General features: G+C 37.5%; 1 protein-coding gene across 4 annotated transcripts in view; it reads right to left on the reverse strand.

Annotated features, from left to right (window-relative positions):
• The window catches only part of PDV1 (plastid division1), a 54,112-nt gene extending 37,562 nt beyond the window's left edge, over window positions 1-16,550 (reverse strand). For all 4 annotated transcript variants that reach the window (XM_088853351.1, XM_006839132.4, XM_088853330.1 and 1 more), the window contains exon 1: window positions 16,070-16,550. In XM_088853351.1, the coding sequence (XP_088709477.1) occupies window positions 16,070-16,402 (333 nt within the window). In that variant the 5' untranslated portion in view covers window positions 16,403-16,550. The remainder of the gene's footprint in view (window positions 1-16,069) is intronic.
• Window positions 16,551-23,961: the final 7,411 nt, after the last annotated feature.

Below are 23,961 nucleotides of genomic sequence, written 5' to 3' on the forward strand. Positions count from 1 at the left end.
TATGAAACACGATACTCGGATGCGAAAAAACATTGTCCAACCTTAGTGTGGGCAACTCAAAAGCTTAGGCATTATGTGCTGTCTCAAACCATCAAGCTGATATCCAAGAAGGATCCACTCAAGTACCTTCTAAAAAGACATGTTCTAAATGGACAATTAGCTAAATGGAAAATGCTTCTAAGTGAATTTGACATCGAATATGTTACTCAAAAATCAGTCAAGGGGCAAGCAATTGCCGATCACTTAGCTAAGCATGCCTTACCTGACTGCGTCCCCATCAAAATGAATCTCCCTAATGAGGACCTCTTTGTCATTGAGGATCCCACTTGGAAGTTATACTTTGACAAGGCTAGGAATGAATACGGCACTGGTATTAGAGTCATCTTATGCTCTCCAGAGAAAATAATGTTTCCAACCGCTATAAGGCTTAATTTTCCCTGCACAAACAACGTTGTAGAATATGAAGCCTTAATAGCTAGTCTAAAGAAAGCCCGTGAACTCCAAATTGAACAATTACGGGTCATGGGCGATTCTTTGCTTGTAATAAATCAAATCAATAAAGAATGGAAGATTAGAGACAAAAAGCTCCAGCTCTATCAGGACTCAATTGAAAAGTTGTCAAAATGCTTCAAAGAGTAACCTTTCAACATGTGACTCGAGAAAACAACCAGTTCGTCGATACCTTAGCCACTCTCGCAACAATGGTGGACATTCCTCCCCAAATGAGTGTCCAACCATTCTACATTAGACACAAGAGTAATCTTTCTCCTCCCAAGATGGAGTCGGAAGAAGAAGATCAAGAATCAAAGAGGGACGAAGAAGAGTTCACCCTTAGGGACCAACCAGATAGTCAAAGCTAAGCCCTTGTATCATGATGTATCAGTCTTACTCAAAGATGGAACGTATCCCAAAGGAGCCTTAAAGAGATATAGGGACACCTTAAGAAGATTCTCAATCAACTTCTTGATCAAAGACGACACCCTCTACAAGAAATCCTTTGAAGGAATCCTCCTACGGTATATTGACCAATCAAAGGTTGACACAGTGCTCAAAGAACTGCACAACAAAAGGAGGTCACGCAGGGGCAGCAGTCCTAGCTTAAAAAGTCAGAAGACAAGGATACTACTGGACTACTATGGCCGAAGACTGTTGGAAATATGTGAAGAGATGTCCTAAATCTCATACACGTTCCTTCCATGCCACTCAATTCAACACCTCCAGTCTGGCCATTTTCCATGTGGGCTCTAGACATAATTGGAATGAAAACACCAAGAGCTTCTAATGGACACAGGTATATCCTCACTACTACTGAATATTTTACAAAGTGGGTCAAGGCTGCTTCATTCACCAAAATAGAAGGACAACATGTGACCAGATTCATTACAAGCAACATCATCCATAGATTTGGAATCCCCGAAATGATCATCACTGATACTGGGACTAACTACAAAAATGAAAAGGTAGCAAAGATGTGTAAAAGATTTGGAATTGAGCATAAGTTATCTTCACCCTATTACCCCCAAGGCAATGGTCAAGAAGAAGCAACCAACAAAGCCCTCCTGAAGATCATAGATCGAACCATAGAAAGTGGCTAGGATTGGCATGAGATATTACAAGCTGCACTCTGAGCTTATAGAACCACTAAGGAAACAACCTCATGGATGAGTCCCTACTCACTAGTCTATGGCATGGAGGCAGTACTTCCAATCGATGTGGAAATCTTAGGGTACTTGCTCATAAAGAAACAGACTATAAGCAACAGGCTGAAACTCAACTGGCTACTCTTGAAACCCTGGATGAGAGACAACTACGAGCAACTGACAAAATGATATTCTATCATCACAAAATTAAGCGAGCATATCGAAAGAAGGTGATACTCCAAGAATTCAGAGTTGGGGACCTAGTTCTAAAGAAAATCTTCCATTCGACGGTGAATCCTCACCCATTAGGAAAGTTCAAGCTAATTGGGAAGGACCATAGGTCATAACCCAAACCCATTCAAGTAATTCCTACAAACTCTAAAACCTTGAAGGAGAAGAACTGAATGAACCTATCAATGCTATGTACCTCAAGAAATACTACTCCTGAAAGAAGAAAAAAAATAAAAATAAAATAAAATAAAATAAAATAAAAAAAAGAAAGAGAAAAAAATGGGCTTAGCCAACCCAACAAGAGATTGAAGGACTAGGAAGCTGAGAGTGACTCCGAGTTTGAAGATCAAGGCACGAAGGAAGCAATCCAAGGAGGAAATATTCTATAAGGATTCGACAACATTTTGTCAAGGAAGTATCAGAAACCAGGGGAAACGAAAATCTAAGGAGAACAACATTTTGGAAGAAGAAAGGATGATCGAGTTCTTACCAAGTTTTTAGGATGAAGTGCCACAAAAAAGAAAAAAACGCCATCCACACTTCTCCTTCTCCTCTTTCTTCATCTACTTCGAAAAAAAAAAAAAAATCCGCCGAGATGAAAAATTGAAAGGAATATCGAGGGTTGAAAAAACAAGCCATTGAGTTGAACACCCGAAAGGGACACTAGAGGCAATGAAAAAAAAAATTCCTCCAGGCAGAAAATCCGAAGAGAAACTTAAGTTTTGGAAAAAAGCTATCGAGTTGAACACCCGAAAGGGACCTCGAGGTGATAAAAAAATAGAACTTTTCTATCTTTTCGTCTCTTCTCCAAAATCTCCTGAAAATCTTCTCTTCTCAAGTTAGAATGGCATCAGAAAGCAAAGGAAGGCATCAGTTCAAGTAAAACCTGAAGAGGTTTGACTATCAAAACTTCAAAAGAGTGGTAACGGAGGAACAAAATTGGAAGTCCAAGGCTATTCTCAACACTTTAAGGCACATCCCATATTATCCAAGACACTGGTTTGCACGGAAAAATAAGAAAAAGTCTTCTTGAATTGTGACATAAGAGCCAATATTAGAAGATGAGGAAGTACTTAGAGATTCCTCGTCCTGAAAGTCCCAAGTAGAGGCTCGACAAGCTCATGAAAAACAATAAAAAAAAAAAAAAAAAAAAAAAAAAGGAAGAAGAAGAGAGAGCTCCATGATAGCATGAGCCTAAACTACTTACCAAAAACTTGTTTTTCAAAATTTCGTATCCATCTTCAAAATTTCTCCTATGTGTTTCATGAGTTTTCAAAAACCTTAATTTCTTCAGTTAAAACGTAGACCGAAACTCTGTTTCCGTTTCAAATTCAATCTATCTTCAAAACCGAATGAGTTTCATGAAGGCTTGGATATGATGTGTCCGCCGCCACCAAATCCTGGATTGTCATGCTTGCAAACCCTTAGGAAAACAGAGACCAACCCATACGTTCCCATACCAAAAAGCGTGAACCTATGGACCCCAAGAATCAGAATTGAAGGCAAAAAAGAAGTTCAATTAGTCAGAAATTCATCATCCCATCATTTTTTCTGAATCAAAATCCCATTCGACTGGAGAATCAGACCCCAAGAAAGAGGTCTAAAGTCGAATGACTACACTGGCACCTTCCCAAGTAGCATAAGAGTTACTACAACAAGGAGTGTCACCAGCTCAAAGATGGTACAGTTCCTGTTGACTGTCACTTCAAATCTCAATTATCGGAGACATCTCAACCGCACTGACTCAAAGATAGCAGTGCCAATTCGATGTCTTACGGATCAAAAGCATCCTTCGACGTACCGCCTACCCAAAAGGTACTGGTCATTCAAAAGAATGATCCCACAAAAAGGTTTTCCTTCCCACCGTGTCTCAATGTCTACTTATTTGCCATTCACCTGGTGCCCCAGGTGAACGCCAAAGAGGGGCAATTGTAGACAACCCCCTCTGAAATTCTAGTTATGGGAATACCTAAAAACCTCATTTCTGAGCTTAAAGGACCACACAAATCTTAGTAGACCATAGGCAACCTAGACCCCATATAATTGCTTCAAAATTGTCCAAAACCTATTCCAACTTGAAGTCGAGCCCCAGAGCTTTCCAACGGTCAAAGAATCGCCTGAATCGGACCTACAGATAAAAATATCTAACAAATGACAATTTACTCCTTGTGAGACCCAAGAATCGGGCCACGGACTAGGCTGTAACACGGCTCGGCATGCCTAAACGCAGCCTAATGATGCAGTAAACACGTTTGATGATGCAGTAAAGGCATTTATGACGCAGTTAATACGTTTTATGATGCAGTAAAGGAGTTTTATTTAATTGGATAAGCCTAAAGATTCAAAATAAATCCAAAAAATTCCAAAAAAATTGAAAAAAATTAAGAAAAATCACCAATTGAATCCTATAAATACCCCCTCTACATAACCCAAAAAGGAGACGGGAAAAAAAAAAGGATAAAGAAATCCCTTAGAAATTCTCGAAATTAGAAAAATAGCCCAAAAATAGGAAAAACCATTAGAAAATTCCTAAAAAAGTAGGAAAATCCCCAAAAAATCATAGAAAATGCCATAATTCATATTCAACCTTTGGAGATCCCAAAACCCTTAGAAAACTAAGGGAAATTCTTCTCCAATCTCAAGAAATAGCAAGAAAAGCCTAGTGGACCCTATCTAAAATCCCCAATTTTTCCTCGTGCTTTAGGAACCCTAGATCTAAGTCAAAGAATGAACCTTAGATCTACCAATTCCAGCAAGCAAAAGGCATCCAAAAAAGGAGATGGTGGCGTAAATTGGAAGAGCGACATAATCCAAACTCGAAACTCTAGGTTTCGAGTCCCTAAAGGTAAGTATATTTTTTTTTGCTTGATTTAATTTGTTTTTCTTCATTTAATTCTCTGTTTTATTTTATTTTTTTGGAAATTAATTTATTATTAGATTTAATTAAATCTAGAAGCGTTTTTTTTTAGGTCAAAATACGGATTTGGAGCTAGCGTTGCCAGTGGACTCAGAAAAAGACCGGATGCATAGATCTGGGATTTTTCTAAGCCTATAATTCAAGAGACCCCACTCTCTTTACCTTTTCAAAAAGTAACTCAGTTTTTGCTAAGATTTGTGCAAATCTCATCCCAGAGATCAACGCAGAACGAATCGTAAACAGTGTGCTATGTGGACTTGTGTACTATTACATTTGATGTGCCCTAAATCCCTAACTCTGATGTGTTTTATAGTTATACTTATATTGATAGACTATAGAGACATTATACTTATATTGTTAGACTATACAGATACTTTTTCTTCTATTGGGCCACCCAGGTTCTAGGGGCCCGCCTAAGCGTTGGGAGGCCTAGACCCCCCCGGCCGTCTAAGCGCCGCCTAGAGTTTCTTGAAACACTGAACAAGCCCTAAATCAAAATGAAACTTGGGAACTTGGTTCTGATTAAGAAAAAACAGCAATTGGAAACGAATGGGTCTACAAGGTGAAACTCATCTCCCATGGATCATTAGTGAGAGAAATATGTTGAGAGACTTTGGGGATCCCCTAGTAAAACCAATCAGTCTGCACAACTGCTGTCATTGCTTTAATGATATGCAGGCCTTCATTATAAAGATGGATTTTAAGAAATATTCTCATGAGGACTTACAAGAGCAGATTGGGATGCCTCTTCCAAGTTTGAAGTTAAACAACAACATAACTTGCCTCAAGAAGGGGTTGTAAAGTAGAAAGATTCAGTAGTTTTGAAAGTTCAGCTACACATTCATAGACTTATCTTAACAAGTGATAGTGATATTCCATTATTTTATTAGATCAAATTTATCAAGAAGAGTCGTAATACAAATCACTCTCTTAACAAGCGACAGCAATATACCATTATTTTATTAGACCATAAATAGTCATACTGCAAAGTGATAGTGATCATTCCATTTTCATTAGAACGAATGCAATCAATAATATCACACTTCTAGAGCACAAGCGTAATATCCTACTTATGGTAGATGACTGTCAATACAAGATCATTTGGAATAGCAAATGAATTTAGGGCTCCAAAGGAAAGAGCTAGGTAACAAGGAAAAAATCATGGGCATGAAAACTGCTTGATTTCACATGGTCATGTACTTTACCCAAGATAACAACATTGAGAAAGCCTATGTAGAACCCTTGAACTGCACATAAGAGACGCGGAATAAGAGGGTGAATCGGTAACAGTCAGCAACAATGCACCATGAGCCAATAGGTATTATAATCAATCTGCACCAGAGTAATATTGTATATGCTGTTCATGTTAGCCAATACATGGCAGATCTGGGACGGCTACAATCAAATTTCGTCAGTTTATTCAATATCTCTGACAAATGCCAGAATGCAGACTGTTAGCTTTCATCATTATTTCCTTTGGATTTGGTTCAGTAGGCAAGTTGATATTGTTCTATTGTCTACCTATTAATCCCAGCAGAAATTGTTTGCCTCTTGCTTCATGCAACAATATGCAAGAAAGAGCAAAGAGGATACAGCACCAAGGTCCAGTGTATAAACATTTATCACTAACATGCTCATTGGCACCAATATGATGTCACTATAATATGATGTCACTATATAACACTTGGTCCCCATATCAAGATAAACCTGCAAAAGTTCATTTTGTTTTTCAGTTAACTTTATTTCACTAATATTATCACAAAATTACATGTATGACTAATGTACACAAGACATATCCTATTCTATGTGACATCTAATATAACTACAAAATTATGACTTCCAGAGAAGTTTTCAAGACACCATTCCTTGCTAGTTGATCAGTAATCTCATTTGTCTTCCTGCTCGAATGATTGAAAGAGACATTAAGGTCTCTTGTTAGCTCAAAGATTTCTTCAACAACATCTGTTGCCCTCCATGGTTATGCTTTTTTCCAACTTAACCATGAGATAATCTTAAAGGCCTCTCTCATTGTGTCTGTATGTCTCTACATTCCAGTGTCCATTTCTCAACACCATAATGTCCATGCCTCGGTTCATATGCATCATACCTTTTAAGCGCTCCATAGTACACCATTAGTATTATTCTACCATGTTCAAAGTAAAATCCTCCAATCTAGCTGGTTCTAGACTACCTTTGGAGCTTTCATAAAAATTCAATATTATCTTTGCATCAACAGATGGTTCCATTTATCAGATGATTTTGCCTTTTTTAACATTTAATCTGCTCTATACTATTTCTTGCCATTTGCTTCCAAAAATCCACTACTAAAAATCCCAATAATCTTTTCTAGATAGTGGTTCAGAGCAGAAGCCGGCAATAGACCCATGATTGAAGCTCCACACAATGGGAGCACCTATAGCCAGCAGCCTTTACACGCAGGCACGCGCGCATGAACACATGTACATCCACATATATTGAGATCAGATTCAGGGGAAGAATATCTCTCATCGGAGTTTCACAGAGTTCCTATTGGATGACGGTGAAAGTCTATAGAAACCAATTCTCTTGACTTGGACTACAATGTAGACAAAACAAGCCAATCATCATCATCATCATTTTAGCCTTTTCCCAATTAATTGGGTCGGCTACACGAATCCTAGTTCTTCATTCTGCTCTATTAAAGGCCATATCCTCAATGAGGCCATAGGTCCCCACATCTTTTCGGACTACTTCCAACCACATCATTTTGGGCCTACCTCTTGCCTTTTCCAATCTTTCTACTTGAACTAACGTGCCCCTCCTAACAGGTGTTGTACTTGGTCGACGCCATACATGGCCAACCCACTTAAGTCTATTCTCTCTCATTTTATTGCCGATTGGTGCCAAGCCTAAATTCTTTCGAATAGATTCATTTCGAATTCTATCCCTTCTTGTCATGCCACTCACCCATATCAATATCCTCATCTCCGCTACACTCATTTTATAGGTATTTTTTTTTTGTCCGCCCAACATTCTGCGCCATAGAGCAAAGCCAGTCTCACCGATGTCCAATAGAACTTGCCCTTCAGCGTCATTGGTATGTGGCACATAAAATTCCAGTTGCACATCTCCACTTCGCCCACCAAGCTCTAATTTTGTGTGCAACATCTTCATCGATCTCTCTATTTTCTGGGATTATCGACCCAAGATATCGAAAGTGCGGTCTTTTTTATACTTCCTGGCCGTCAATCTTGACTACTTCCTCGTCTCTACTCCTACTGTTACTAAACTTGCACTCCATATACTCTGTCTTATTCCGACTAATTTTAAAACCTTTGGATTCTAGAGCATCCTTCCAAAGTTCTAACTTTGTGTTGATGCCGTTTCGGGTCTCATCAATCAAAACTATGTCATCTGTGAACAACATGCACTACAGTACCTCATCCTGTAGGTGTTTAGTTAAGTCGTCCATAACTAAGACAAAGAGGTAGGGGCTCAATGTTGACCCTTGATGTAGACCTATTGTCACTGAAAACTCACTCATCTCTCCACTAGTTGTTCGTACACTAGTTAGTGCTTCATCGTACATATCTCTCACCAAGTCAATACAATGTTTAGAGACACATTTCTTTTCCAGCACCTGCCAAATCAAATATCGAGGTACTTTATCATAAACTTTCTCTAGATCAATAAAGATCATGTGGAGGTCTTTTCCCTTCATCCTAAACTTCTCAATCAGGTGCTTAAGTAGGAAAATAGCCCCAATTGTTGACCTTCTTCGCATAAAACCAAATTGGTTTTTAGATACACTCGTTTCATGCTTAAGTCGTTGATCAATAACTCTCTACCAGAGCTTCATAGTATGGCTCATAAGCTTGATCCCTCAATAGTTTGCACAATTTTGTATGTCTCATTTGTTCTTGTAAATAGGTACCACAAAACAAGCCAATACACTTCGAAATTTTTTAATACATTTTGAAATTACAACTTGTAAAAACAAATTTCATCAGTCATTGTAACTATGGTTAGCTATTGACTTTCAAATATACTAAATTGAAAGGATACAACTCAATTCGGGTTCCCTTGCACATGAACAAAACAAGTTGGGAATCATCAAACTACACATGCATAGTATGCATTTGAAAAATCAGCACCACTCAAACTCACAAAGCAATATATATATATATATATATATATATATATATATATATATCTATGGAAAAGTCTTCCCAATGCTTATAGGTGAAAATGAACAGTGATTTCGCCTACCCTCATCACCATCCAAAGTTCATCGCACGATCACGATTGACCGATAGTGTTTCATTTTTTATTTTTTTTTACAAATCGGAATGATCTGAAATTTAGAGCATGTGTACATCTTAATGATGCACACCTAATAAAAATATAAAAAATAATAATTCTTGAAAAAAAATTGACCAAAATACCCCTGAAACTTTTTTGGGGTATTTTGGTCAATTTATTTCATGTAAAATATTTTTTTGATATTTTTTGTAGATTTGCCTATTTTATTTATGAACACACGCTCCAAATTTCAAATTATTCTGATTTATAAAAAAAAAATGAAAAATAAAACACTACTGGACAATCGTGACCGTGCAATGAATTTTGGAGGATGATGAGGGTAGACGAAATCACAGTTCATTTTCGCCTATAGGCGTTTTGTAGTACCTTCCTATATATATATATATATATATATATATATATATATATATATATAAATGAACTCATAAAAACTCACCACAACATGATCACCATTATATCAACATATGTATGCTCAAGTATACAATGCAACATGAACATGGGAAGCCAATTGGAGCTCTCGGGTGCCCGGTTTATGGTATGGGGTCTTAGCGATGTGTCATTGGGTGACATGCGATGACATATCTCAAAATCGAGCCCATTGATCATCTAATACGTGGGAAGCCAAGCATCTACTAATACACACTTAAAAAATGGAAGGATCTACAGAAATCTAAAGATCAAATCAAGTGGCAAAATTGTGGGAGAAAACCGGGCTCTTAAAACACAAAACCGGTTCAATTGAGTTCACAATTTCGCTCACAAAATTTTGGCATATAGTCGCTCCTCTTATGAAATCAACAATTCAAAAGGTCAAGAAGAAGATTTAGGTGACTGATATGATCATGAAATACTCAAGAAAGTATCAGCCAAAACACTCCAAAGTAAGAAAGCTTATGGAAAAATATGTCAAAATGTGCATGGATGAAGCCTTAAGCTATATGGATCAAGAGAGATCATTGATGATTCAAAGGATCAACAATCTAATCATCAAAGGATGATGAAATGTTGCTAAATTGGGAATTTACAGCAAGGAGAAACTTAAGAAATCAATGGAAATAGGAAAGATCTTTCAATTGTTGAAGGCTTGGAGACTATATCATCCATGGCTTGAAAATGAGCTTTGGATCACTATTAATGAAAGTAGTATAAGACCTTCAATAGAGTTCTTTTCTCACCTTAACATGAAGAAGGATTTTAGAGAGAGAAAGGAAGAAGAAGACTAGCATGGGCGTGCCCCTCAAAGGGAGAAGAGACAGAGGGTGGCATGCCTCTTTTGGAGGGAAAATTGTGAGGTGTACTCATGTGAGAAATGAGGCTCAAAGGGGTATTTATAAGTTCTAAAACCTCAAGTGTGGAGATGCTTCTAGATGGATGAATCTTGGCCCTTCATGTCATCTACTAATGGCTACAAAAAGCGGCATGATCCTAGCCCACCATCCACCATCATGCCATCAAGATGTGTGGTATGCATTTAAACACCTTTATCCTCCTTTAATTCACTCCAATTTCCCTTGTTATTAAAATACCCATGCTCTTTACATTTAATAAAACTAAAACCAAAATGGAGGGCATACCCTCATGGTAATTTGTTAAAAACTCTAGCAAAAAGCAAATATCAAACTTTCCTACATTTTATACAAGCATGTGGGGCTAATGAAATCATGCCACATATGGATCGCTAAACCCATATGGACTGCTATTAAGAACATTCATTTATCCACAACTTCCATTGTTTGACTACTTGTATTACCAGACGAGGCATCTTATACATTTCTCCAAGTTTGGTGTTCAGCATATCATCAAATAATCTAGAGAAGGTGGCATTTTAAGAAATTCTTTTGAGAATAAAAGGAGGCAAACAACTCGTGATTTACACATGAACAAATTAGCATAAAACATTCATGCAGTTGATGAGCAATCATACCAAACTACCACTCTCGATAAGAAAAGCTTGCTTTACCTTCCAAATGAAGATTATCATGTTTCTTCATATAAATTAATATCTATAATAAAATTTTGAACCAATGAGAAAGGCAGCCAACTAGTCAATCTAAGACAGATTGGGGAAAAATTTATAATTAGTAATAAGAAAGTTTCAGCCATGATCAGAGAATGTCAAATAGTCAACCTCAGTTGAAACTCTAAAAGGAAAACACAATACTCAAGAAACGCTCAATAATACTCTCAAGTAGCTTCATCAACATGTTGAAGATGTTGCATACGGATCATCAGGAAGAAAAAAAAAAGAAGTTGTTGCCTAGCAATCAACCAGTTTTATGAGAAGAACAAATGTCTTCATAGAGAAGTGTGGGAAGAAAAACTAATGGAAAGGATTAGCAACACCCATTTGAAAAGGGAAATTGGACATCAGAACATGCCACAAAAGTAGGTTCACAAGGAGATAACCACATATCATATTGTACCGAGAAAGCTCATCATGGTTTGTCAATACGGCACATGAGGCAAGGAGTTTTATGCTTCAATTGAAGACGTAGACAATAAGGACACCTCTACCTGAGAAACGTTTGATCATATGAGCACTTGAAACCCTTGAGCACTCATTAAATTGCAAAGAAACTTCAAATAGATAGGTCACCAGCAAGAAGTCACCAATTATGAAAATAAAAGGTAGAGATCAGTCTTAAGCTTGATAGGTTAAGGGTGTTGACCTTTTCAGCACTACATCTGAAGTTCGAATCCTACTGCTGAACTACCCTACCAAGCCAAAAAACAAAAAAACGAAAGTAACAAGCCAAGGAAAAACCAAGGAAATTAATTTATAATTTGCTCAGAAACGAATAAAGAACACATAAATGACCTTGGAGCCAAAGCGAATTGATTGTACTTCCTACACAACACCATAGGTTGAAGACCAACCAAAAACAAATGCAAGAATGCTCATTAACTAAAGGAACCACCTACAGAGGTAATGGTCCCACTTTGAAAATTAGTGCTTCTAATCATGTTCAGAAACTCAGCTGAGTCCACTCAGACTAAGCTGAGTTACTTGGACTTGGCCCCTTGCAGAGCCAAGTACTCAGGTAGAACCAGTGTTTTAAAATGCGGCCGCATCGCCGCATATGCGGCCGCATCATGCGGGATGCGCTCGCATCCGCATCAAAAACAGGCGCATATGCACTTTTGACAGATGCGGCCGCATATGCGCCGCATCAGGCCGCATCATGGCCGCATCCCACTGCTACCGTGTCCGCCGAATTTGTTTTCTGTTTTGCCCCTCGGGGAGGGGCAAAATAATCTTTTTGACCATCCAAATGTTAGGGAAACTGTTTGGGGGGTATTAGGGGCCCTAAATGAATATTTTCAGCCACTTTTGTGGCTTTTTTTGCATCAAATCGAGGGAAAAAAAATTTAGGCGGAATTTGTTTTCATCAAAATCTTTGATTTGGCGGTTGTTTGATACTTGGATGTCCATTGGATGCCTTTGATTGTTGATTTGAAGAGGTTAGGGTGAATTTGTGATAAAAACTCGGGAGTTTCAGAGATCGAAAAGAAATCGAGCAGTACTTCACAGAGTCGGTAAAATTTTTTTCCTTCTTGTACAATATTACTATTATACATAAATTTGGGACAATGTCTTCTTCCCAATCTTTCTAATAATATGGACCCGGCTTGGAAATATGCTAAACTCAAAAATCCCAAAGATAGAAATTGTGTGATATGCTTGCATTGTGGAAATACTTATATGGGTGGATAACTGGATACAGAATCTCCGACAGCTAATAGTTTTGAAGTTAATCATTAAACTAAAATACCTACTATCACATATATCACCTTCATATTTTTTTATATGCTTTAACTTATTTTTTAAAATTTTTTAAAATTTTTTACATTTATTGACCGCATCATCGCGATGCACCTGCATCCAGGCCGCATCGCCCCATCGGCCCCCCACCGCATCAGGGCCGCATCCCGCACTTTAAAACACTGGGTAGAACTAGGCAAATCAACAAAATAAAAACAATCATAAAAATTATATAAAATTGTGGAAACAATGCATAAATATTTTACATGTATTGGATTTTTTTAACAATGATTTGTGATTTTTCTTGTCATATGCCCGAATTTTACGTTTTATTCTTTTTTGGATTTTTCTGAAATGTCTACAACATTAAATCATTTTCTGAATCCATGTTTTATATATTTTTTCCAGCTTATTTGGACCTTTTAGGTTTCTTTTAGTATAATTTTATTTTTTACTATTTTATTTTATTTTTAACAATTCTTTTTATTTTATTTTTTTGGCTTTTTGGGCCCTATACGCTACTTGAGCGAGTCCACTTGGATTCATCCCTATAACTCAGCTCTAGCCAGGATTGAGTCCGAGGCCAAGCCAAGTTCCAAAACATTGCTCCTAATATTGAAATTGACAACCATATGTCACTTGTTCCAACTTCTACAAGCACTATCTAGAAAATTTTGATAAACAACTCAATCAAATGGAGAAGGAAAGTTCAATGGTGCATCAATCTTTTTGTCATTAATTAGGATGGTTAGTTCTTTAAAGAAGGAAAAACCATGCCCTCCCAAAGACAGAGTAAAGAGAAATTCTAGCCACAAACTTTACAATGCAAAAAAACTTTTCTAGCAAGATTTACTTGATAGTGTCCTTCATGATAAAATCGGTACGCTTGGTGATCACAAACTGACATCGAAGACACGGCCGCAAGTCATGAGCGACCTTGAGAAATAATATCCATGTATTTTTAGGACTTACAAACTAGGCAAGATGGAAATAATCACAATTTGGCAATCAAATGGGCTGATAAAACTATGATCACAATCTCACACTAGACAACAATTGTAACAGACATAGCTGCACTTGAAAAACGTTCAAAAAATTGGACTCCACTTAGGCTGCCGGGTGGCCTCCTAGACCCGCACCTAGATTCCTAGGTGGCCCTTTTTGGTATTCTTTTCTTTTAAGAGGCTCAACATTGTGCACATTTAAGAATAAGAGTTAATTCAGTTTCACTTTGTTTGAAGGGTGAATCATTCATCATAAAATGAATTTTAGTAAGCACAAATAAGTTTTTGTTTGGGAGGCCTAACCTAGCACACCTTTAAGACTACGATTTAAAAGTTATGGTATGATTTTCTTTTAAATCTTTAATATTAGGAAAAATATACAAAAAGAGCATTTACCTTTGTTTGATACATGGACGTCACAATTACTTTTGTCCGTAAGATTTCAAACCGGATGGTTAGAACCGTAAGATTTCAAACCGGATCTCAAATTTCAAAAGAAATTTTCGCAAGCTTGGTAGCACATCCCAAGCCATCCAATTTGATACCTGACGGCTAGGATTAATAGTGACCTCCTTGTAATAAAATAAATGGTCTTATAGTATACAATCCCTTAATATTAACAATAAGTTTATATTTAAAAAAAAAAAAAGAAGGTTGTGTTTAAGTTTGTCTTTTTCACGCATTATCAAGGGTTTTATATCATCCTTATGGGTGGCAGCATGTCATTACTTAATAATCTCGCCATATCTAATTTTTTTGGTTTATAAAAATTGAGCTAACAAGATAATTAAATTTCCATTTGCAGGTCATTACTTAATAAACTTATCTGCTCTATTGAAATCTTACTCCAGCCCACCCCTCATTCACTTGGCATAGATTCAGCTACACTGCCCTTAGTATCTCAATTTTTACACCCTACAGCAGTCCCGTTAAATCCCTAATTGGACCTCGGCACGCTTCCACGAACCCCAAATCCATCCATGCATCCCACCACCCATACACATCGTCCCTCCTATTCATCAGAAGGATTAAATTTCATTCACAAGCATCCCCGTTCTTTGCTCTTTATTGGTGATAATTGAACCAGGTCACCCATATTTCTCCCAATACCTTGGATGTATACAGCTGTGCCCTCCCCTTCTCAAGATCACAAGATTCAAAAAATGCACCACAGTGGCCCCTACAAATAATCATCATCATCCCACCACTGCGCCACATCATCTTCAGTCATGCCCTCTCTCTCTTTTCTCTCTTTCTTAACTCTCTCTCCGTCTCAAGGAGTGCCTGATCTCTCTCCTTTATCTCTTAACTGTCTCCATTTTAAATCACTGTCCAACCTCTCTCTCTTCTCTCACTCTTTCTTTCTCCATCAACTCTCCTCTCTTTCTCTACACTCCACCACGTGTTCTCAACCCATGCTGCTGTCAATTATCGAATACCTCTCAATTTGCCTTTTCTTTTCAAAAACATATTTTCACAAATGGCCAGCCACAACTCTCATCCCCACATCATCTTGTTTAACCCCAGGTACCCACCCAAAAGCCCACCCCTGGGCAGGTTCCCAGGCACGTGTCCGCATGACACCAGCCTAGGCCCTTGAGGTTTGGCGGGCCCCCAGATTACCTAGGCTGCTAGGCAGCCAATTGTTTTTTTCACTGCACATGCATAATCTTAAGATGCACTCAAGCATTTGGATCACCTAAAAATCAACACCAGTGTTCATTTAAGCAAGAAAGTAAAAAGAAAGGCACTCTATCCACCAAGTTGCAGTCAAACCAAAGTTGCAATACACGTAATAATCACGTCCCAAGTAATTTCCACAAGAAAAATGGATAAAAAATGGAATCAGCATGCCTATGGTTTCAGTTCATATCATTTTCAAAAGTTTCAACATACTATCATGTAAGGGCCAGAATCAGATGGCATTTTACAGAAAGAAAACCCCGTTTCCAAAACCAAATGGTCAAGAGAACATATCCTATATCAAAATTGGATCAGTTCACAGAGAATTCGTGGTAAAGAAAAAAAGTGAGGTCAATTTTGAGCATGAAAATAGTACGTAAAAACATTGTTTGCCTAAAGTTCAACATGCGAAATAGATGTGGTTCAACATTAACAAGGATCAAAATACATCATCATAAGTTTGGGACAGAACTAATAGGCAAAGATTAAATGTAGAGAGAGAGAGAGAGAGAGAGTTAAGACTACATACATGGAAGAATTCGAGCTGATCTTCAAGGTCTTCGAGAGCAGTCCTGATTGCATTTAAACTTCTCGCCTCTGCGACAAGTCCATCAGTATCAAAGGCTTGATTCTCCTTCTTCATGAACACAAAGCCATTGGTGAATTTGTTGTTCTGTTCTTCATTTTTTAGGGTTTTTTCAGGGGAAAAAGCGTCTTCCTCTGTGTTGATAGGTGGTGGTTTAGAGATGGAATTTAACAAGTGGGTTTTGGAGATGAAATGGATGGCATCACTGATCTTATCGTGCAAGTCCCATACCCTCTCGAGAACCGCTTCAATATCTTCGGCCTCCATTGCCCCCATTTCATTCCTAGGGGGATTCTTCTTCGAATGGGTTTGATGATCAAAATGTGAGGGTTTTCCCTCTCCAAGTGTAGAGAGAGAGGGGGAATTTAGATGAGTTGGGAAAGGGGGGAATTTTGAATTGGAAGCAACCCTAAAGCTGCCCTTCTGGCTTAATTGAGAAAGAGAGAAGTAAAGCCGATCAAAAACTGCGACGGGAAAAAATTAAAACGCAGATTTTTTTCGAAAACATTTATGATATTTTAAAATTGTGTGATCATGTGGGGTCCTAGAGGTTTGGAAGGGTCTCGTAGGATCATGACGCGCTCATGTAAATTGTTAAGAAATTTGAGTTTTTAGAAAAATGTTTAAAATAAATATGGGTTGTATTTTATATTTTTAAAAAAACTTTTAAGAATGAAGACTTAGGGCCTCAATGAGATATTAAAATATGGATTTCAATAGAGTAGAATGATGGACAGCCAACCCTAATTTATTGAAAAAAGTGTGTGATGATGATAATGGAAACCACTACTCCATATAACTTTATCTCTTCTTTAATTTAATATATTTGAATTTTGGTTCAGAGATAAGCACATTAAAAATAGAATTGAATTAAGAATCTTGATTTAACAAAAATTTTAATAAAAAAATTTTACCAATATCTTCGCTTAAAAAAAGTGACATATATTCTCCAATAAAAATCCACCAAAACAACCATATATCTCGAATTAATAGTTAGAGTTAGAAAAACAGTAACCAAATGCAAAGTCTTTTTTTTTTTCTAAACAAAAAACGCCATTGTAAAGAGCAAAAGAGAGATTCAATGGCCATTAAAGATTTAGACAACTAGGAATCCAAGGTGAGCTTCGATTATTTGGACATCTGGAAATTTGAGTCGGATTGGTGGATTGGAGAATCGGCTGGATCCGGCATTAAAACATTTTTAAAAAAAAAGGAAAAAATTCTTAAAGATCTAGTTTTTTTAGTTCTTTATGATTTTTCATTATTTTATAAAAATATATAAATATTGAGAACTTGTTTAATATCCGAGTGTATGTTGTCCATTAAATCCACTTTATAGTCAACAATTCATCTTCCCTCTCAGTTATCTAAATAGATAAAGAAATATGTGCCAATAAAAACTCAATTCAACACTGAAATTATTTCTCATACCATCTAAATCAATTAAATTTAAAAAAATATATATATATATATATATATATTCTTGCAGCAATTTGAATCTAAAAGTTATTTCATAAGAAGCGTCATCATATTTTTCAAAAATAAATGGTCAAAATCAGTAGAAGGATACATTAGCTTGATTTTGTAAAAAGTTTCATTCTAAGTAGTTTTAAATAATTTTGTAAGAAGTTTGATTTTGATCTCATGTAAAATCAAAGCTTCTTAATGGAGGAGCCACTGAGGGGAGGTGAGAGTGATTCTGGTGATGGGGATGAGAGGAAGATGGTAAGAAGATGCTTGTTGTTTCTATTCGGTATGATTTATCCACTGGTTTATTACTGGATGCTCCTTTTCCAGTGATTGGATCCTTTTCTCGACCGACGAATGACATCTTTGGTCTGAGTGATTGGGCCAAAAGAGGTTAGGGTCTTTCTTATGCTCCAAAAATCAAAGTTCCTGGTGAGAATAGGATTGCTTTCATTCTGCGCAGCAAAGAAGATGCCCAATACGCGTTGAGAAATCGATTTGTTAGAATTCGGGGTAAGCTAATATCCTTAGATCTTTGGAAACCATCTTCTCATTATTCTTATATCCCCAAGGAAAGTGTCTAGATTTCTGTGTCAGGGGTCCCACTACATGCTTGGTCGATAGAAACTTTTCATAAGATTGCCACCTGTTGTGAAGAATTTTGTGATATTAATAGATTATCCTTCCTGGGGGTTGATCTGAATTAAGTCAGAATGCAGATTTGGAAATGGAAAGGCGCTCCACTTTCAAACCAATCAGATTATTGGTGGGACAAGAATCGTTTTTTATTAAGATTTACTCAGAGGCTAAAAGGTGAATGGACCACAGTTATTCATCGGATTAGACCTGCTAGAGATGCTGCTCCTGAAGCTCAGGTTCGCAAGCCTTTGAGATCCTCGGCTAATGGTCACCGCAGGTTTGCCAGAAAACTGAACGAAAAATTTCAAAATTTGAAAATCATGAAACGGTGGATCCTGGTGGGTCGTTCGTGAATAGTCCACCGTTAATGCAATATTCGGTTACGTCCCTGCACGATGACGCATCTGATAAGGTGGTCCCTCACGGATCACAAAAATATTTCCCTACCTTTTTGGTGCATGGTGGCAGCATAGATATGCCTATACCTTTATCGGGGAAAGTGGAACCAAACGTGGCAATCTCTCCGGTAATTCAGCTGGGCACCTCGAGTATTGGAAAGGTTTCTCTTACTCTTACTCTTTCTCTTTCTTCTTCATTTTCTTCTAAGGTGTCAGTCCAATACAACAACCCTAGCAGAGAGTTCAGTCCATTCTTCTGGTTTGCTGCGGCGCTTTCCATTGCAGGTCATAAGCATTGCTCGGTTATGTCCCTTGTGCTTTTAGTAATTGCCAAGATGTATCCTTTCTTCCATCGTTGTGCCTCAAGGAAAGCCAAGATGTCGCGAATCATTGCTAACCAAGGATTTGATCCTCTCTTGATCGTTCCCGTGGCACTGGTTGTGATTAACGAAGAACAAGATCAGAATATTAATCAAAATCAAGAAAGTTTTCGGAGGAGATTGTTCCGGATTTGGCAATGGTTGAACTGGAAGTCCCGAGTCCCATTAATGTCATCCGCCATGAAGAGAGACCACTACTGCTTAGCTTTTCGTCCTCTGCTCCTCCGACGGATTCTCCGTCCTTTGCTACAACTCAGGTTTCTGAGTCTGACCCTGTGAAGATGCCTGGCCCGAGACCTGAGTCAGAGATGATTATGTAGAGTTCTGTTCCGGTGGCTGATGGTGTCAATGCTCATTCAAAGGAGGCTTCAATAGTCTCTTCCTTAGTCTCTGATAGTGGGATGGACTTCAATCTCCCAATTGAAGAGGTCTTTAAGGAGATTATTGCAAAGAAGAAGAAGTGTGCTGAAGAGATTTCCTTGCAGAAGATAGTTGTTGCAGGTGCTTTGAACGCTAATGGTGATAGTTCTAGGAAAGATGGAGGTACCGATATGCGAACTTCGACTGCTGCTGGTAAAGCGAAAGCCAAAGGCAAGGTGGTGGCTTAGGTTACAAGAACTTCGGCAAGGCTTCAGGCTCGTGGGGAGTCCAGACCCAACAGAGCTAGGAGAGGGATTGTAATAATTCTAAAATTTTAAAAAATAAAATTAAAATAAAAAAATAAAATTTAAAAAAAAAAGAAGGAAAGAAACTCTTAATAAGTGATGGTCTATATGAGCATGATGGTCCTCAGGGACCATCACTATTTTCAAAAATCTTTTGGTTAAGTTTCTTTGGTTTGCTCCTGCCTTGCCACGTCAAGTGGACGTGGGCGTTAAGCATATAAGGGGTATTGTAACGGTTGCACCTCGTTTATGAGGTGTCACTTAATAAAATATTATAATAAGGTGTCGTAAGAGTTTAAATATGAGAGGCGAGGACTCCCACCTTAGAAAACTTCTGAAATCTTTCCCTTTCTGGTCGAAACACAGTGAGCTCTTCTCCCTAGCCGAATTTTTATCGGAAGCTCCCTCTCAAATATTTTAAGTAAGTGACATCGTCTTCCTGAAAAATAGTATGTTTTTAATAAATAGTGTTATTTTCGTTCAGGATCGTTATTTTATAAGTTTTGTGTGTAAGTGACCTCATTGTCTCGAAAAATAATCCATTCTTTTTAAAAATGAAATGAAATAATTATTTCTGCTTATTATCATGAATTTTAGGCGCGATAAATTTTATGCGCACTTGACCTCATTATCATGAAAAATAATCTTTTTAATACAAATTGTGATATTTTATCTATGTTAGAAATTTTGAATGCTGTAAATTAGAAAAATAAATTTATTTATTTTTCTTGTTTATTGTTAGAAATAAATGTGATATTTCTGCTTTTAGTAAAACTGTGATATTTCTTTCTACTGTTCTGAATATTTAGACATTGTAAAATTCATGTGCAAATGACTGCCTTATTATTTAAAAAAATTGACATTTTTGCAATTGATTATAGTATTGTTGTGAAATGTTTATTTGTGGATTGATATCCCATAAATTGTGATAATTCCGTATTCTTGAATTTTTATAAGAGTCTTTCTATACATATTAAATTGGCAATTATGCTAGAATGCCTTTACAAACTGCTACCTTTATAAATTTGAGCCCAAAATATTTGATTGGTTATTTTTGAAATGTTATAGAGAGTGACTGTTATTAATGGTTTAAGTGAAATTCATATTAATGATTTCAGTGATATGTTGAGTACATGATATTGCTGCTTTCGAATGTTTAAAGAGATTTAGAAATAATTTAAGTATGCAAGTGGACTCATCCGGTTCGCCGGTGAGGTATAAGCGGACCTATCTGAGACGCCGGTAGGGATTAAGTGGACTCATCCGGTACGCCGGTGAGGTATAAGTGGACCTGCAGGGATTAAGTGGACCTATCTGGGACGCCGATAGGGATTAAGTGGACCCATCAGGACGCTGATGGGGTATATAGGTGACCTACTTGGGACGCCAGTAGGGTATTTTGTGAAATCCTTTGAATTATGTACTGCCGTTAAAAGTGTTATAAGCATTTCGATTACTCGGATTATAGTTAATTATGCATTTATTGAAAGTGAAACTGTTGATGCATTTTTGTTAATAGATCTCATTTTGGAAAATATTGATATCTTTCAATCATGATTATTTTTAGGATTATGATGATCACTTACTGAGTAGCCAAACTCATCAAACTATGGTAAACATTTTTTCAGGATAACTGCGGATTCATTTTGAGTGCTAGTCAAGATCAACCTTGGAAAATACTGTTGTTGTGCTAGCTTTCTTTATTTACTATGTAAGACCTCGCCACTGTAAATTTGTCCTATCAATAGATGTATATATGTTTTGTCTGCCACATCTCAGGAATAACAGTATTGTAAATTCTTGGGGTGTGACAGGGATAGTCATTGTAGATTCGCAAATGGTGAAGGTTAGTTCTTAAACTGCTACAAATGATGACGAAGACTCAGAGGTTAGTTCGATTCCTGAGGAAAACTTCCCCCTCCCTCACTGGGATGGGCCAGGTTCTTCTTCTGCCAACCCTTTATCATGAACATCATTTCTTGGAATGTGCACGGTTTGGGTGATCCAAAAAGTAAAAAAGATGTTCTTCTTTTAGTTTCTCATTACAACCCTATGATTCTCATTTTGCAGGAAACCAAACTTCCCAAGCCCACTGTTGTGAGTGCTCGGAAAGTTTGCGGTCCTAGGGCAGTTGATATTTTGGGTTTAGACTCGGTGGGGGCCTCTGGTGGGCCATAGATTATGTGAGACCCTTTCTGCGTGCACATGTTTTACTCTGTTTTTAGAGATAATTTTCCTATGGTTGGTTTTATTGGTCCTAAAACTGGTTTTAGATGGGGTTTATTAACTGTCTGTGGTCCGCAGGCTTGGCCTAAAAACCAAATTTTTATTAGTGAGATGTCAACTGTTATTAATTTTGTTGATTTTCCACTTTGTTTGGGAGGCGACTCTAACTTTACTAGATGGCCAGATGAATGTTCCAATGGTGGATCTATTACTTCGGCTGTGCGTCTTTTTAATTCCTTTTTTGAGTCCAATGCGTTGGTGGATTTTCCTATTTTTGGTATGTCTTTTACGTGGTCTAATGGGAGTATGTCTGCTTTATCAATGTCTAAGCTTGATCATTTTTTGGTCTTAGCTGACTAGTTGGATTTTTTTCCCTTAGCCTCTGTTAGGGCTGTACCCAGACTCTCTTCCGACCATACTCCAATCCTTCTGTGTACTAAAGTTCGTACACATGGGCCTAGGCCTTTTTGGATGGAGGCCTATTGGTTGGAAGATAAGGAGGTGGTGGATTTGATTAAAAGTGCATGGGAGAATTGCATTTCTTTTGGGTCTGTGGATTTTCAATTGCACAAAAAGCTTCTTTGTGTGAAACATAAATTGACGGCATGGAAGATTGATAGTGGGTTCAATGTGAAAGGCAAGATCGAAGAGGCTCTTAAATTTATTATAGATGTCGATGCTAAGACCCAAAATTTAGGTATCCTTTCGGAGGAGTTGGTGTTAGCAAAGAGCTCTAAACTTAATGAGCTTCATGAAATTCGTAGGATTGAAGCGATGTCTTGGAAGCAAATATATAGGGTCAAATGGCTGAAGGAAGGGGATTCAAATACAAAATTTTTTCATGCTATGGCCAATGCCCTGAGACATCAGAATGAAGTTTCTGTCCTGGTTATAGATAGAATGGACCTAGATGATTTAGATGGGATGTCAAATGCTATTGTAGAACATTTTAAGAAAGCTTTATGTACTGAGGTTGCCTACACGCCTCATCTTTCTAGAGTGGGTTTCAGTCTCTTGGCTCCTCAGTCAGTTGATATGTTGGAGAGGGAGGTGACTATTGAAGAGTTAAAGAAGGCAGTTTTTAGTCTCCCAGGGGATAAGGCACCAGATCCTGATGGTTTTCCTTTGATTTTCTTTCACAAATTTTGGAACCTTATCTCAGCTGAATTATTGATTATGGTGCATGATTTTATGTGAACTGGTGTGCTTTTCAAAGGAGTCAATTCTACTTACATTGGCCTTATCCCAAAAAAATTGGTTATTGGTTTTTTGGGAGATTTGAGGCCCATTAGCCTTCTTTCAAGTCTCTACAAAATTATTGCTAAAGTGTTAGCAGAAAGACTAAAATTGGTTTTACCAGAGATCATAACTGGGCATCAAGCTACTTTCATCAAAGATAAAATGATTATAGAAAGTGTTTTGATTGCTCAGGAATGCATTCATTCAAGATAGGGTAGTGGTAGTGCTGGAATTGTGATCAAGTTGGATATGGAAAAACCTTATGATAGAGTGGAATAGAATATCTTGTTGGAAATAATGAAGAATATGGGGTTTGGTGAGAGGTGGAGAAATTGAATGTATGACTGCTTGTCTTCGGCCCATTTTTCAATCATTTTCAAAGGTAGTCCTTTGGGTTTCTTTGGGGCATCGCAGGGTCTTCGTCAAGGAGATCCTTTATCCCCATTCCTTTACACTATTTATGTTGAGAGTTTCAGTAGGCTTTTTAGCAATGTTGAAGTAAAAGGACACTTTACGGGTTTTCAAATGCCCAATGATGGACCATGTATTTCACACTTACAATATGCAGATGACACCCTTTTATTTTGTGAAGCAAGTATTGACCAAGTTGATAGAATTGCTACCTTCTTACAATGTTATGGAATTGCATTAGGTATAAAAGTTAATTTCAATAAATCTTCAGTTATTGGCATTAACTGTGATGAATCATTAATCAATGATATTGCTGAGGTGTTGGGCTACAAGATAGACAAGTTCCCATTTTGATACTTAGGCATGCTAATCTCAGATGGACGTCTTCCTATGGTAGTTTAGGATAGAAT

This window comes from Amborella trichopoda, chromosome 1, assembly GCF_054954075.1.
Source record: "Amborella trichopoda isolate Santa Cruz 75 chromosome 1, AtrichopodaSantaCruz75HAP2 v2.0, whole genome shotgun sequence".
NCBI lineage: Eukaryota > Viridiplantae > Streptophyta > Magnoliopsida > Amborellales > Amborellaceae > Amborella > Amborella trichopoda.